Source organism: Ambystoma mexicanum, chromosome 3p, assembly GCF_040938575.1.
Source record: "Ambystoma mexicanum isolate Mex_15411 chromosome 3p, UKY_AmexF1_1, whole genome shotgun sequence".
NCBI lineage: Eukaryota > Metazoa > Chordata > Amphibia > Caudata > Ambystomatidae > Ambystoma > Ambystoma mexicanum.
The window spans coordinates 398,086,717-398,103,775 of NC_090925.1; the positions used below are offsets into that span (position 1 = coordinate 398,086,717).

General features: G+C 50.1%; 1 protein-coding gene across 2 annotated transcripts in view; it reads left to right on the forward strand.

The window, feature by feature from the left end:
- Positions 1-17,059, forward strand: part of CIMIP1 (ciliary microtubule inner protein 1) — a 457,903-nt gene that overhangs the window by 99,957 nt on the left and 340,887 nt on the right. The window contains exon 1 of one of the 2 annotated variants that reach the window (XM_069651077.1): positions 3,160-3,306. The exons of the other annotated variant lie outside the window; for it this stretch is intronic. Coding sequence (XP_069507178.1) covers positions 3,230-3,306 — 77 coding nt within the window. The 5' untranslated portion in view covers positions 3,160-3,229. Of the gene's footprint in view, positions 1-3,159; positions 3,307-17,059 lie in introns of those variants that run through there. 2 annotated transcript variants of the gene reach the window in all.

Below are 17,059 nucleotides of genomic sequence, written 5' to 3' on the forward strand. Positions count from 1 at the left end.
TGAACAGCTCTTCCTTCCCTCATATGAGCCTGGTGCCAAAGGTGCCAGGACTGGCTCCAGGAGCCCTTTTGCAGTGGTTTTAAGGCCCTCAGGGTTCTGGTGGGAGCCTGCATGTGGCACAACTTGTGCCCCCTCACAGTGGTCATGACAGTAATCTGGATTGAGTTTTGGTTTAAATTTGCTGTTCAATGCTGTCTTTGCCTACCCATAGTCGAGATCTAGTCTGTCGTTTGTAGCTAGTTAAAAAGTCTCAGGGCCAGTGTACGTAAGTTGAGAATCAAAAATGCTCTTTTGTCTTCCTCGCTGTGAACTTCCTTGATGTAAGGTGTAGCTCGAATTGTTTCAGCCACAATTCCCACCAATGGGGCGCTCCAGGTGCATATGGTTCAAAAGGCTTCATAAATGTGCCTTGGGAGGAGTCTAGCCATGTGGCGGCATCCAGTGGCAATGCATCATCTCCAGCTGCCCCTCCTGCTGATCTTGACACTCCTGTCTCGCTGGCGATGCTTGCAGATCATCTGCCATCCTTCCATAGAGAGGCGTTTCCTACTGTGTGGTAGCTGCTTGAGGGCTTTGGAGTGCCTGTATGCACACAACATGCAGTTGTTGGCTCTGTAGTGGGTCGATGTAGTGTTTCACCTGTCTCCCAGCATGTGTATTCTTCAGGGAATTGGGCCTCCCCACTTTGTATGCATCTTTAGGGAATCCGGCCTCCCCACTGTGACTCTCAGCCTCACGGCTCATCCCAAGCTGTCCTTACTTGTTTATCAGTGAAAAGATGCCGTCCTAGAGTTAGGACTCTCCTGTCCCCTGCACACCTTATTGCTATAAACACAGCCAAAAGTAAACACATATTCGTATAAATATTTAAACAAGTCACCAAGAAAGTAATTAAAAATACACATTTCTACAAAAAATGATGCTTCTTCAGTTGAGAACAGTGCTCAACGTGTTAACTATACTTGTTACACGTGGATTGACATCATTAATTATGTTTGAGTCATCTTTTAATACAGCTATTAGACTGCTGTTGGAATTAAGTATCTTTTTAATAACTAAGTTTACTATTACTCATTGTATTTGCAGTTTTGCTCCATAGAAGGGGTTTTCCCCCAAAACGCGCTGAGCACTGTTCCTCTCAATTAAAGAAGCTTCATTGTTTGTAAAAATATGCATTTTGAATAGCTTTCTTGGTGACTTTTTTAAATATTGATACCAATATTTGATTACCTTTGGAAGTGTTTACAGTAATATAGTGTGCAGGGGACAGGGTGTCCTAACTCAAGGATGCCATCTTTTCAGTGTTATTGTTCTCGCAACTCTGTGTCACCTCTCCTGCACCCAAGTGTCTGCTAGTGTTTCCTTGATAATCATTTCATGTGATTCCTCAAAAAGAATAGCTGTTTCTTTCTCCGGTGTAACTTAGTTGTGCATCACAGCCAGTTCGCTCTTTTCTCTGTGCTGCTCCAGCAATCTGCTTCGCTTCAGCATGGCTACCTGGTGGCAGTGTTGCCAACCGCTAATGGGGCTGACTGGCCTTATCTTGGGTGAAAATTAATTTGTTCTCTTTTTTTCTTTTGGCGCCCTGCTTGCAGGAACGATCTGCCACGTTCAGTGTGGGTAGTGCATCGTTTTTGCTGCTGATCTCCCCGCCGCAGGTGTGCGGCGCAAATGTGTCCACCGCGTCACGGTCATGATCGTGTCTCCAGAAGAAAGGATGTGGCAGGGCAAAATGTGCCTGCAGCATGTTGGGGCATGTGTAGGCAACACGCCGCCTGCATGAGGTACTAGCACCTTCGTCGCCAATGTGATATTGGGCCCACGTGTAGGGACTAGGCACTCCCTGGTTACAGGTAGCAACCAACACTTCTGTCCAATCACCTTCAGCCTCCGCCCTCCCCCTGCACTTGCCTTTGGGCACCCACTGGCCTGTGCTGTCTCACAGTCCTGCACTTATTGTACTGGCAGGTGACCACTCTCTTACCAAGTGGTCACTGCCTTGCACTTACCTGTTGCCCTGCAACTGGCTCTCTGGCACTTCCCCTCTGTGGAACCTCCAGCACTAAGCCCCTTCCCCTGTCCCTTCTCACTCTCTGCACTTTCAGGTTTCTGAATGTTCACAAGTCCTAGTAGGACCGCCTCTGCCTTTTGCTCATCATTATTAATTTGCCCATTGTCTTGTTTTGTTCCTTTATTCCCTCCCACAATTCCTTGATGTATGAGTTCCTAACAAATGCACAATAAATAAAATAAATAAATAAAGTAGTGGTCTACGCACTGGCCCCATCACAGGGCATGTGCCTTTTTTAAATTACCCTACGTTGCATGTACACCGGGTCGATGCTTGTCGTCATGACACATTCCTTTCCAACATCACAAGAGGGGCAGAGTTTGAAAGTAAAAAAAATGGGTTCCCTTCACCTCAGAAGTGTCTGGTATAAGGAAGAGGGTGTGGAGGTAATGTATCAATTAACAAAAACAATCATGGTGAGCAGGGCCGGCCTTAACTGCAGCAGAATCCCTGGTGGCATAACACAAATATGGCACCCAACCCTCCTAGCCCATGTGCCCCTGGTCATGCGGTGTGGACAGGGGTAGGGGGAGCGCCACATTTTTTAATATGCACGATGCAAAAGCATCAGCGCACCCTATTGTTATTAAATGCACTCCGCTCCCGAGAGTGGGGAGAATTTAATTTTAATAGGGCGCTTGCTGCGCCATTTACCACCACACCAGCTTGGGGGAGACCTTGAAAGACTCCCCAGAACTGGCATGGCAGGGGGCTAAAGGCGTCCGGGCGGTCACCCGAGTAGCGCTACTCTAATGTCATCCCGGATGGCGAGCCCTAAAATGTAAGAGGATCTGACCCCGCTCCAAAAGACTCTAGCTATATAAATTCCACGACGCAACACTTTATTCTGCCATACACGCTGCTCTGGCTGTTTCAGAACCGGCGTTGGCTGAGAATGGAGGGTGCCGGGAGGCATTCCACTTATTTACGATCTACTTACTATCCCCGAGAAACCTGTCACCAGACCGCCTCAAACATGCCAAGGAATGCACGGTCACTCAGCCAAGCCGTCTGGAAAAAGAACTTTGCGTTTGTGCTGCCAGCGTCTATGACGTCAACACGCAGAGTCTCTCTTGTTCCCACGACAACGGAAAACAATTGCAGTCCCTGAGTCAGGTCCCCAGGGCAAGGGGAGAGCTTCTGGAGCACAGACCGAAGATGGCAGCCCCCAAAGCCGTCCCGCAGGGATCTGACGCTGTCAAGCAGTGCAACTTCGTGGCGCAGGACCAGATATGGTATAACGAATAAAAGAGAAGTTACTAAAGGGAAAAAGCTGTATTTGGTATTTAAAACGATTACAAGGGCCTTCTTATTCAGACCTTTCAGACAATGATAGATACGAAATAATTATCCCGTTTAAACGTTGCATATACCTTTTATGATTAAAAACTATACATATACATAGGTATTTATTGAGCGCGTACCTAGCTTCGGGAAGCAAGGGAGCAATTTACACAGTGTGCAGGTCTCACTTTTTAAGGGCTTCTTCGTAATGTTGTAAATTTGACTTTGGTACATATTTCATTTTTTAGATTTCACACATTGAAAGCATTATTTTTACCATGTACATGTAACAATATATAGTCATTTTTATATTAAATAGTATTGTACAGAAAGTTGTATATTTACAAACTCGCTTCTAAAGACATAATAAAAAACAAGCTTTGGCAAAGCCACCAGTTATGGGTAGGTATGGTGCAGGCATTTTGGCAGGCACTGTCATAATGGTAATACCTGGCCATTAACCCTCAGAAGAGTGCTTAGAAATAAAACTAGCAGTACCTATATTGCACAAAGAGTAATGTTCACCATGACAACGGTAAATCAATGAGATCTCAGAAGGGTGTCTTTTGGGTGAGGAGTGGTAGGTTGTGGGACGGAATGGCATTAGGGATTATTATAGCCATGAGCAGTCAATGGGTGGGTAAAATACCCAATAACGCTGACAACCTGTGTTTCCCTCCTCTCATCTCCCTCCTATCTGTACTCCTTTGCAAATGTGTTTGCTTATAAGTGGTGCTAAAGCACTACATAATAGCCAATAATAATACAAACATAAGATCTGGGTGTATGTTTGTTTGTTTGTTTATTGATTTGTAGGGTGCACCAAACCCTTAGCTAACTGGGCGCAACAAGGTACAAGGATACTTAAAGCTCAGTTACACAGTGAGAAAAATACAGTGGGGCAGGGGGCCAGGTAAGGTACAGAGAATACAAGCAAATTTAAGGGCAAAGTGCAAAAATACAAACAGGTGCAGTGGAAGTACAAGGTTACATAGGCTGATATTAGGGTTAATGTAGCGGGGTTAGTCATACATCACTAGAGCGCAGCCAGTTGAGGTATATCTCATTTACCAAGGCCGTATCAGAGTCAAAATTGTCCAAAAGGGGAATGAGAATCTGTGTGTCATCCGCATAATTCATGTAGGTGACACCCAGTCTGTCCAATTTGTCGAATAGGGGCTTGGTAAATTTGTTATACATGGTTGGCGAGACGCAAGTGCCTTGCGGAACGCTGCATGTGGACTGGATCGGGTCCGCTGGTGCCATTGTGGAAAAAACTGTCATTGTTCTGTTACCTAGGAAGGACTGGACCCAGGCTATAGCAACGCTCGGGAAGTGGGCTACCAACACTAGGTGTTTGCACAGAACTGCATGGTCCACCAGGTCAAAGGATGCCGACAGGTCCATGAGGAGCAGCATGGTAATTTTTCCTTTGTCCTTGAGCTTGTCAATTTGAGTTTTAAGGTCGATTAATGCCGTTTCCGTGCCGTGTTGTTGCCTGAATCCGGATTGGCGAGAGCCTAGGAAGTTGTTAGCTTCAAGATGGTTCTGAATTTGTAGGTAGGCTACTCTATTATTTTAAGGAGAAAGGGTACCGTGGTGATGGGCCTGTAGTTAGTAGGGGTGGAGGGGTCAAAGGTCTGTTTCTTAAGTAGAGGTAGAACCCATGACTCTTTTAAGTTGCTTGGGACAGTGTTGGACAAGAAAGAGGCATTAATTAACTTTGAGATGAAGGGCGCTAGGTCTCTTGCGGCATCTTTTATAAGTTGGGTGGGATAGTTGTCACCCTTACAGTTAGATGAATGGAAACTTTGGTGAATCTAAACGGGGCTAGAGTGCTGGTGACTTTAGTGGGACTGGTGAGGCGCGTCTCAGTAGAGGGCAAGGAGACTTTTATATGGCAATTTTAATTTGAAGTGTTGTTATTTTGTTCTATATGGCTTGGGGTTAGCGCTGGCATTGGAGATTCTATCATTAAAGAGATCTTTTTCGGTGCAAATTATTTCTTTTTAGCAACTATTTGCAAAGTGGGTTAGTTTAGATTTGTTTTCCTCTGAGGGGGAGTGCCACCACAGGGATTCCAATTTTCTTTTTTGAAGACTTAATTCTTTAAAGTGGGGGGTAAACCAGGCATTGAGATGTGCCTGCTGTTTACTTTTGCATACTTTGAGAGGCGCAATAATTTCAAGGGCCCTAGTCATAGTGTTATTATATACCTCAACGAGGATGTTAGGGTCAGAATTACTTGGGAGAGAGTTAATGGAGGGAAGGTGGTGTGGTAAAAGTTTGTCAGGCGTGATATATTTTTTGGATCTGGTTGGGAGAGGTGGTGCAATAACTTTTGCTTTCAATACTTGCTTGTCTATTGCTACAGAGAAGTCAATTAGGTGGTGGTCAGTCCACAGTTGTGGGGTTATTTTGGTGATAGTAGTGGTGCAGTTCAGGTCAGCTACCCAGTCTAGGGTCCTTCCTTTGACATGTGTTGGGGTGAGGACTTTTTGGGTTAGTCCATGTTCTGAGAGTGTGGCCGCTATTGCTTGGGCTTGTTTGTCCTCTGGGTCATTAAATCCCAGGTTGAAGTCGCCCAGTATTAGTATTTGCGAGAAGTCTTTAGTGTTGTTGGCCAGAAGACTAGATAAGTCCTCCTCAAAGGTACTGGTAGGTCCTGGGGGTCTATATATCAGATAGATAGTTAAGGTGCGATAGCTGGAGATGGGCACTTTGGCTATGAGTAATTCACAAGATTTAAGTGGGGGTGGAGTCAGGAGTCTTATGGCGAGGTTAGCTTTAGCTATGATGGCTAGGCCGCCCCCTCTGGAATTAGGTCTTTCCACTCTGATTATTTGAAACTTCTCTGGTATCGCTAGTGTGAGGGCAGGACCAGCTGTGTCATGCAGCCAGGATTCCGTGACGGCTAGGATGTCGAGATAATTGGAGGATAGGAGGTCTGCTATTTCCGTGGCATGAACCACTAGAGATCTGGCGTTAATAAGGGCTCCAGATATAGTGGTCATGTTTATTGGCATCTGAAGTCCAATATCAGTCGGTTTAGGTTGGTTAGTTTTATTGTTACGTGTCGGTGGTCTAGGTGCCGACTCAAGGCCTAGGTTGGTGGAGTTGTAACTGGAGCGGGAATTTAGATTCTTGTTGCTACTGGTTCTGAGCTCATATAGACAAGGTAATCTGGTTCGGAGTCTTTTATTTCTGTCAGGAAGGGGATAAGGTGAGTATCTAGTTTGGGGCATGGTTAGATAGTTTAACGGTAAGATGAGCAGTAAAGATGTCAGCAAAGTCTTTCTGGAGAACATAGTTCTGTGAGGGCGCAAGTCAGGCTAGGCTAGTCCAACATTGGCATGGGTGAATGCAATTAGAAAAGGCTAGTTCAACATAAGCATGGGCAAATGCAGTAAAAATAGGCTAGTTCAACATGAGCATGGGTATGTAGCATGAGCTGCCATTTTTTTAAAACATACATACCGTTGAACCTGGCTGAAAATGTCACAAAGTATGTGCAAAATGTAAACTTGTATATTGCTTCCATTGTCTTGCACAAGTCCCTTTAAACTTGATCTTATTTTTGACTGTCCCTTAGTCACTGTCGGGCTCTAAGTCTTATCAACAACCCCTTCATCAGCTGGTTTACTCTTGTTCAGACATCCACCCCTATTATAAAGCCACTCTACCCAGGAACTGCCTTTGTAACCTACATTGTTATATTGTTTACCATGGACATCATTTCTCTTTGAAACAACATCCATAATGTGCAATTCCCTGTATTTCCCCAAAAGTAAACATTTGTGGGTTTCTGGCCTGCCGACGAAGCCGTAAGCCGTGTTCACCAGGAAGGGGAAATAAAAAATGTATGGTAGGCGAATGGACCTGAGAGGCGAAGGTGAAGGCAGGTAGCATTCCAGAAGTTTCCAAGTTTTTTGCTGCATCAGGTGAAATTATTTTTCCAGAGGATTTTTGCGAGATGGTGCCTGCCGAGGAAGCCGTAAACCATGTTCACCAGGAAGGGAAACCAAAAATGTATGGTAGGCGAATGGATCGGAGAGGCGAAGGTGAAGGTAGGTAGCATTCCAGAAGTTTCCAAATGTTTGCCGCATCAGGTGAAATTACTTTTCCAGAGGATTTTTTGTTATATGGTGCCTGCCAACAAAACCGTAAACCATTTTCATCGGGATGAGGCCACAAAATTATTTTCTCAACCGGTCCCGACACAGGGAACAAAACTTGTGGTTGAGTTGGACTCCAAAAACCACGTTTCAAGGCTTAGGAGGCACCGTTTCTTAGATATTTGCACCATAATGTACTACAGCAAACTACACCACTCCAGGGTAAGGCGGGACAACGACGTACAGGATCATTCATTTTCAACCATTAATGAGAGTATTATTATGTCGATCTACAGAACCTGTTCGGAGAACGGGTACTTCTGCTAGTGTACAATAAATATAAAATACAACATATGTCCTTCATTTTCATGATTTAAACTAGCAGAAACAAAGGAATAATTGAAATGAATGCTACAGAGCCATTTATCAAGGTGGCAGGGTGTTTATAAGAAGTGTTCAAGATGAGAATGTAGACATGACCTGGAAAGCTCCTCACCTTCAGCTTCCTGCCCCTCACACCCCTGTCACTATTATTTATTTATTTATTTATTTATTTATTTTATTGCAAATGTGTAAGGCGCCTATACAACAAATGGTGTTTCAAGGCACCACAAGACAAAAAAAGGAGAGGAACAAAGGAGAAAGATAACAATAGCGGTCTTAATAGGCCTTGTGACATTCAGATCGTGCAAGTGCAGTAACAAGAAGTGCGAGGGAGGGGGAATTCAGGTCTGTGGGAAAATGCAAAGTACTAGTGTGCAAAGGGGTGTAACCACTTTCTACTTGACACTTGCCCTCCTGGAAGTCCAGGAGAGCAAGTGCCAGTGATTGCATGGGGAGCAGTGGGTGAGGGTCCACATGCTAAGTGCAAGGGGTGGGGGTGGACTGGGTGGGGAGGCTGGTGCCCTGTAGAACTCAGAGGCAGCCATGCATTCAGTCACTGAGGCAGACAGGGGTGTTGGCAGGGGAGGTGCGAGGAAAGGAAGAAGTGAAAAGGAGAGTCTTTTGGTGTAGTCACAGGGATTGACATGCTGAGAATGGGGGCATGGGCTACATTGCTTTTGGGTAAATGTTAATTCAAGCATGTGCGACCTATTAAACTTCACATTTTTAGCAACTCAAGCAGGGGTGAGCATTTAGGCACAAAGGTTTTGATGAAGTTTCGAATAGTCTTGTTCAAGGCCTAGAAATGCTCACACTGCTCCTTTATCATGCGGGCAGGAAGCTTCCTTTACACCGCTAACCAGACTCAATTTTGGGTGGATGCCATTCACGTTCAGGACGTGGCCCAATACGTAACTTCAGCTACTCTAAACTGGCACTTCCCGTCCTTGATTGTGAGCTCTGTGTTCTTTAGGGTGTTTAGAAGCTGTGTATGGCAAATATCGTGCTGAAAGGCCCCTTTGGGAAACACTAAGATATCACCTTGGAAATGCAACACATTGGGGTTGTCTCTAAAGAGTCCTTCCATGATCTGCTGGAATACTGGCACAGCTGATGTGAGGTTGAAGGGAATCTATCCGTGCCAAATGGGGTGATGAGGTACTTTAGGTGTTTTGAGGCATCATGTAGCCTGATCTGATGGTAGGCCCTAGATAGGTCAAGGGTAGAAATGTGTTTTGCTCCCTCTTGGAGGGCTAGCATTTCCTGTAGCCTAGGAAGGGGTTGGCAGGCCACAACCATCGTTTCATTGAGGGATCGTGGGATAACACACATCCATATGGCCCTATTGGGCTTGTGGGCCATACCACTTTGCTGCATCATTCTTTTTTTCGATGGCATTGTTGGCACACAGGATGCATCGATTTTCTTTTAGCTGTGCTCTCACCATGAGTCGAATGTGATATGGCACCCTTTTTTAAAATGCTTAAACCCTTGAGGCACCATGGTTGGAGACTAACCACTTTGGCAAACAAGTCATGTGTGTCACTAGCCACCTGCGTTACTGTTCTGGGTCCATTGGGATCAAGTCTAATGCTCTTTTCTTTTTTGAGGTGCCAATGCAAGAGGGCAACATCTTTCCTGGCAACGTACAATTTACTATGTCCTCTTCTCTCCTTAAATTCAATTTTGGCCATGCATAGTCCAAGTATGTCTATGGTGGCACCGCCATAGGCTTTCGGGTTTATGTATGGGCTTGACAGATCTTCAAGTTCCCAGTAGAGTCTGAGATAGATGTCTGCTCTAATGAAAGTTTATTGGGATCTAGACAGTGAAAACTCACATCACACCACAGTGCATCCACATCAACCTCTTCTTCAGTGGCAATAAGAAGATTGACAATCTCTTCCCTTACTAGGTACATTTCATTGACTAGGTACCTGATGGACCCTGTCCTGCATGCCCTTGCCATGTAGCCCCTTCTGTTTCAAATGTTTCATGTAAGCACCCTCACTTGACAGCAGGAATTGTTGGCCATGTGGTCTCCCCCTCCTCCATGCAAAGCATGCATGCCTCTTTCTCTAGGCAACCTACGCTCTGCATACACAACCTGGTGTCATTCATTCTTGTGTTTTGGCTTTGGGGCATTGGGTGTTCTGAGCATACTTGGCTAATGGTTAACAGTGCTACGGCATATTCGATGGACTGTTCTACCATGCGAGCCATGTTGACAGCTTTTCTAGGGTTAGGCCTTTAAGTAGGAGGATTCTTTCTTGATGTTTATTGCTGTTATAGCAACACACTACCTGGTCTCTGATCAAACTCTCAGTCAAGGAGCCCAATTCGTAGTCTTTAGTGAGACTGTGCAGGGCAGCAATGGAGGGTGCTACTTTTTCATCGGTGCCTTGACTTTCCAGTACGATGTACTTTTTGCATCTAAATTGTTCCTTCTTGATAATGTCTTGGGAATCAACTGATCCTTCTCCTACATGTTTTGGAGAGGGGTTGCCAAAGATTATACGGCCCTCCACGCAAAGGCAATTCAGTAAGATAGCTTGTTTGCGTTTTGCATCAGAGTTTTCTTCCCCAGTGCTATGGTATATTATGTGTCAAATAGGTTTTTCCACTGTGTCAATGAGCCAGCACAATACTACAGTAAATAGATAACTTATATGCCCCCTTGACCGTTCTTAACACATGATAGGCTAAAATAACTAGCTAACATAATTACCCACAGCTGTTCTGCTGTAATGCTGTGTGGGGTTGTGCGTGGCTGCTTCTTCTGGTGGTACCTTGGTGCTGTTTCTGCTGCTCCCTCTCTTGGCATTTTTCTGTGCAGCCATTCTGTGGTGGAGGGGGAGGGCTCAATGCCCACACAAGCTTGATTCCTCTACGAGCTACGGCTCCTGTGCATTGCATTGTTCGTTTTGTTCCATTGCTAGTCTGCGATACTGAGCTAGGCGTGATATAGTATGGGGAACACAGGCCACACATATTTCTTTGCAATGATGCCGTACAAGGCACAATGCATTCCGGGGTGTGCCAGCCCTGTGCCTCTTCATTGCCAAGCAACGGTGCCTATCTTTTACTTTTTATATATAAAGAGATTTATATGGCTTGTATAGTTAGATTACAGATGCACTTTATCCTAATGGCGCTCCATTATTTGTGTTTATTGTCACATCTTGTGTACTTCACTGAGATACTGCAAATGCCAGTATATAACGATAAGAAGAAAAATGTTGAAGGAACACTGGGCCAATAGTAGAAAGATTTCATTAAAATGTATTCCACAAAAAAGTTTTGTAAAGGTTTTTATTTTTATGTTTGTTTAATTAATTCTGACTACTTATTGAGAACATATATGTTTAGCAGTCCTTATTCCTTTTTAAAAAAGCTTTATTGCTGTGTTGGAAAGTCCATAATCATCTTATGAGTCCTTGCTTGTCTAACAGGTTTTTGAAAATTCTTTTTCCCTCATTTGATAAATTCGCAATCCTCCAATAAGTCCTTCATCCTCAAGTTCTTGATCCTCAACACATGTTTCACCACATCAAGTGGCTCATCAGGACGACAATACACTAAAACGCAAAATATATACATCATATATAACTTGTAGATTCTATGCTATTCTTCACTGATTCACTAGTTTAAATTCACAATAATCGTACATTGGTTAATTACTGACGTTTGGCATGTTTCTGAGATCCCAAATAGTGTTCATTAGTTACATTCAGATCATCCTCAAGTGGTTGAAAATAGGATATTGTTGGTATTAGATATTTATATAATGTAAGCATTCAGTTGATACTGATGTTCTCTCTGTTTATGGGAAAAAGTAGGCCAAAAATGTACTATTGTTTTGGGTTGTGATGTATAATTGTAACTAATTGTAGTGGTAAGGAAATATTATAGTTCTTTATCATAATTCGATTATAGTTCAAATACAGTAATGCTAATAACTTATTATAGAATGCAGTTTGTTTTTTAAATAAAGTTCAGAGGATAAAGTGCTGGAAAAAAATAAAGGCTTCCGTATTTCAATACAATATATTCAAATGGTAGCTTACCTATGCTGCTGATGGGGAGACAAATGTGTATTGCTGACGGTTTTCCGCGTTTGTTTCATGCCCACAAATCGTATTCAGTGTTATAATACAAAACAGTGTTTATTTATATTGACGTTGGTGACGTCATCACGCTATGTGTTATGATCTCACTACGTCACATGGCAGCCATTCATAATATAAAACATTCTAAATCCTAGTGTATTTACAAACTCCATCTTTAGTGTCCATTAATGTTATAAATATGTAAAATGAAAACAAAATATAGATTCAGTATGTATAATCTGTAGATCTATGTTAGAGGCACAGAGTTAGTTTATGCAATTTATGACTATCGTGGTTATGTGTGTCTGCATTTGTGCCTATAAAGACATGTATGCATGAAGGGTGGCATTCATTTTAGAGTTGACCTAAAATATGAATAGGACAAGAGTAGAAGATACTTACTGGTCGATTCATGGAATTAATGTGCGCCGAAAATTCCCGCGCAGAGGTGCCAAAATGTGCGATTCACAGTAAAAGTGCGAAAATCGCAGGGAAACCAGCGCACATCGATTCATGGAAGTCCGTGTGCGAGAAAAACATTGGATGTGCGCTGAAAAAGTGTGCGGCGCATGCCGGCGCACAGGTCATCCAACGGCGTGCGCCACGGCCACTGCGAAATCGCACATAGCGCGGCGCACATCACAAAAGTAGGCGGAACACGGGGCGTAACACTCGGAATGGGGAACAACGCGTGAAAATATGGGCGTCACGGGGGAAGTACAGGAAGCAAGTGCGCGGAACGCCCACACGCTCGCCTACAACCCGTATTCATGGAATCGAATAGGGCAAACCAGCGCACGGTGAAAGACGTGCACAGGGCCAAACAAGTACGCCACAAGAAAGCAGGCGGTAGCGTCCCTGCGCCTGAAATAAATGTGCGCCAAAATGTGCGCTAACAAAAAGCACCCATATACAGCTATGATGAATGGTCCATACAGTGGCCCTCTAGGCCAAATGAGGTGCAAAGGGGTACCGACAAACACGGACACCCGCTGTGTGAAAAATAGCGTGTGCGTGTATTACGGGGTTTGCGGCAAGTTCCACACGCGATTGGCGTGGGCACGTGTATTCCGGGGTGCGTGTGAAGTTTCCCACGCGAATTAGCAGGGTACATGTATTACGGGGTTCGCGGGAAGTTCCACACACGATTGCCCTGGGTCCATGTTTTTCGGGGTGTGCGGGAAGTTTCACACGCAAATTAGCAGGGTACGTGTATTTCGGTGTGCGGGGAAGTTTCACACGCAAATTAGCAGGGTACGTGTATTTCGGTGTGCGCGTGAAGTTCCACATGCAATTTCAGCAGGGTACGTATACTCCGGGTGCGCTGCAAATTCCACACGCAAATCCAGTAGCCTACGTGTATTTCAGTGGTGCCGGGGAGTCCCACACGTGAATTGGCCGTGTGGGTCCTCCCAGCTGTTCCCTCTACACCCTCCACGGCCCTTGCAGGCGGGCCACACCACAGGGGACTACCCTGCACCCCTGCACATGTCCCGCAGGCAGCCCATCCACCATGGCCATGCCCCCCAGCCAACCCACATGTCACCTTGCACTACTGCCCACCAATGCATTGCTCCCAGCACCCCCACCCCTCACCAGTCAGGGGCACCCTCCACCAGGCCCCCACTCATGTCTCCCAGCACCCCCACCCCCCAGCACTGTGGGGCACCCTCCACCAGGCCCCCACTCATGTCCCCCTACACCCCCACCCCCCTGCATCCAGGGGCACCCTCCACCAGGCCCCCACTCATGTCTCCCTGCATCCCACCCCCCACCAGTCAGGGGCACCCTCCACCAGGCCCCCACTCATGTCTCCCTGCACCCTCACCCCCCTGCATCCAGGGGCACCCTCCACCAGGCCCCCACTCATGTCTCCCTGCACCCACACCCCCTGCATCCAGGAGCACCCTCCACCAGGCCCCCACTCATGTCTCCCAGCACCCCCACCCCCCAGCACTGTGGGGCACCCTCCACCAGGCCCCCACTCATGTCCCCCTGCACCCCCACCCCCAGGCACTGTGGGGCACCCTCCACCAGGCCCCCACTCATGTCTCCCAGCACCCCCAGCCCCCTGCATCCAGGGGCACCCTCCACCAGGCCCCCACTCATGTCTCCCTGCATCCCCACCCCCCAGCAGTCAGGGGCACCCTCCACCAGGCCCCCACTCATGTCTCCCAGCACACCCACCCCCCTGCATCCAGGGGCACCCTCTACCAGGCCCCCACTCATGTCTCCCAGCACCCCCACCCCCTGCATCCAGGGGCACCCTCCACCAGGACCCCCCTCATGTCTCCCTGCATCCCCACCCCCCACCAGTCAGGGGCACCCTCCACCAGGCCCCCACTCATGTCTCCCAGCACCCCCACCCCCCTGCATCCAGGGGCACCCTCCCCAGGCCCCCGCTCATGTCTCCCAGCACCCCCACCCCCCAGCATCCAGGGGCACCCTCCACCAGGCCCACACTCATGTCTCCCAGCACCCCTACCCCCCTGCATCCAGGGGCACCCTCCACCAGGCCCCCACTCATGTCTCCCTGCACCCCCACCCCCCTGCATCCAGGGGCACCCTCCACCAGGCCCCCAATCATGTCTCCCAGCACCCCACCCCCCAGCACTGTGGGGCACCCTCCACCAGGCCCCCACTCATGTCCTCCTGCACTCCCACCCCCCAGCACTGTGGGGCACCCTCCACCAGGCCCCCACTCATGTCTCCCTGCACCCCCACCCCCCTGCATCCAGGGGCACCCTCCACCAGGCCCCCACTCATGTCACCCAGCACCCCCACCCCCCAGCACTGTGGGGCACCCTCCACCAGGCCCCCACTCATGTCCCCCTGCACCCCCACCCCCTTCATCCAGGGGCACCCTCCACCAGGCCCCCACTCATGTCTCCCTGCACCCCCACCCCCTACATCCAGGGGCACCCTCCACCAGGCCCCCACTCATGTCTCCCAGCACCCCCACCCCCCAGCACTGTGGGGCACACTCCATCAGGCCCCCACTCATGTCCCCCTGCACCCCGACCCCCCAGCACTGTGGGGCACCCTCCACCAGGCCCCCACTCATGTCTCCCTGCACCCTCACCCCCCTGCATCCAGGGGCACCCTCCATCAGGCCCCCCACTCATGTCTCCCAGCACCCCCACCCCCCAGCACTGTGGGGAACCCTCCACCAGGCCCCCACTCATGTCCCCCTGCACCCCCACCCCCCAGAATCCAGGGGCACCCTCCACCAGGCCCCCACTCATGTCTCCCAGCACCCCCACCCCCCTGCATCCAGGGGCACCCTCCACCAGGCCCCACCCATGTCTCCCAGCACCCCCACCCCCCAGCACTGTGGGGCACCCTCCACCAGGCCCCCACTCATGTCCCCCTGCACCCCCACCCCCCAGCATCCAGGGGCACCCTCCACCAGGCCCCCACTCATGTCTCCCAGCACCCCCACCCCCCAGCACTGTGGGGCATCCTCCACCAGGCCCCCACTCATGTCTCCCAGCACCCCCACCCCCCAGCACTGTGGGGCACCCTCCACCAGCCCCCCACTCATGTCCACCTGCACCCCCACCCCTCAGCATCCAGGGGCACCCTCCACCATGCCCCCACTCATGTCTCCCAGCACCCCCACCCCCCAGCATCCAGGGGCACCCTCCACCAGGCCCCCACTCATGTCTCCCAGCACCCCCACCCCCCTGCATCCAGGGGCACCCTCCACCAGGCCCCCACTCATGTCTCCCAGCACCCCCACCCCCCAGCATCCAGGGGCACCCTCCACCAGGCCCCCACTCATGTCCCCCAGCACCCCCCTGCATCCAGGGGCACCCTCCACCAGGCCCCCACTCATGTCTCCCATCACCCCCACCCCCTGCATCCAGGGGCACCCTCCACCAGGCCCCCACTCATGTATCCCTGCATCCCCACTCCCCACCAGTCAGGGGCACCCTCCACCAGGCCCCCACTCATGTCTCCCAGCACCCCCACCCCCCTGCATCCAGGGGCACCCTCCACCAGGCCCCCACTCATGTCTCCCTGCACCCCCACCCCCCTGCATCCAGGGGCACCCTCCACCAGGCCCCCAATCATGTCTCCCAGCACCCCCACCCCCCAGCACTGTGGGGCACCCTCCACCAGGCCCCCACTCATGTCCCCCTGCACTCCCACCCCCCAGCACTGTGGGGCACCCTCCACCAGGCCCCCACTCATGTCTCCCTGCACCCCCACCCCCCTGCATCCAGGGGCACCCTCCACCAGGCCCCCACTCATGTCACCCAGCACCCCCACCCCCCAGCACTGTGGGGCACCCTCCACCAGGCCCCCACTCATGTCCCCCTGCACCCCCACCCCCTTCATCCAGGGACACTCTCCACCAGGCCCCCACTCATGTCTCCCTGCACCCCCACCCCCTACATCCAGGGGCACCCTCCACCAGGCCCCCACTCATGTCTCCCAGCACCCCCACCCCCCAGCACTGTGGGGCACACTCCACCAGGCCCCCACTCATGTCCCCCTGCACCCCGACCCCCCAGCACTGTGGGGCACCCTCCACCAGGCCCCCACTCATGTCTCACTGCACCCTCACCCCCCTGCATCCAGGGGCACCCTCCACCAGGCCCCCCACTCATGTCTCCCAGCACCCCCACCCCCCAGCACTGTGGGGAACCCTCCACCAGGCCCCCACTCATGTCCCCCTGCACCCCCACCCCCCAGAATCCAGGGGCACCCTCCACCAGGCCCCCACTCATGTCTCCCAGCACCCCCACCCCCCTGCATCCAGGGGCACCCTCCACCAGGCCCCACCCATGTCTCCCAGCACCCCCAGCCCCCAGCACTGTGGGGCACCCTCCACCAGGCCCCCACTCATGTCCCCCTGCACCCCCACCCCCCAGCATCCAGGGGCACCCTCCACCAGGCCCCCACTCATGTCTCCCAGCACCCCCACCCCCCAGCACTGTGGGGCATCCTCCACCAGGCCCCCACTCATGTCTCCCAGCACCCCCACCCCCCAGCACTGTGGGGCACCCTCCACCAGCCCCCACTCATGTCCCCCTGCACCCCCACCCCCCAGCATCCAGGGGCACCCTCCACCATGCCCCCACTCATGT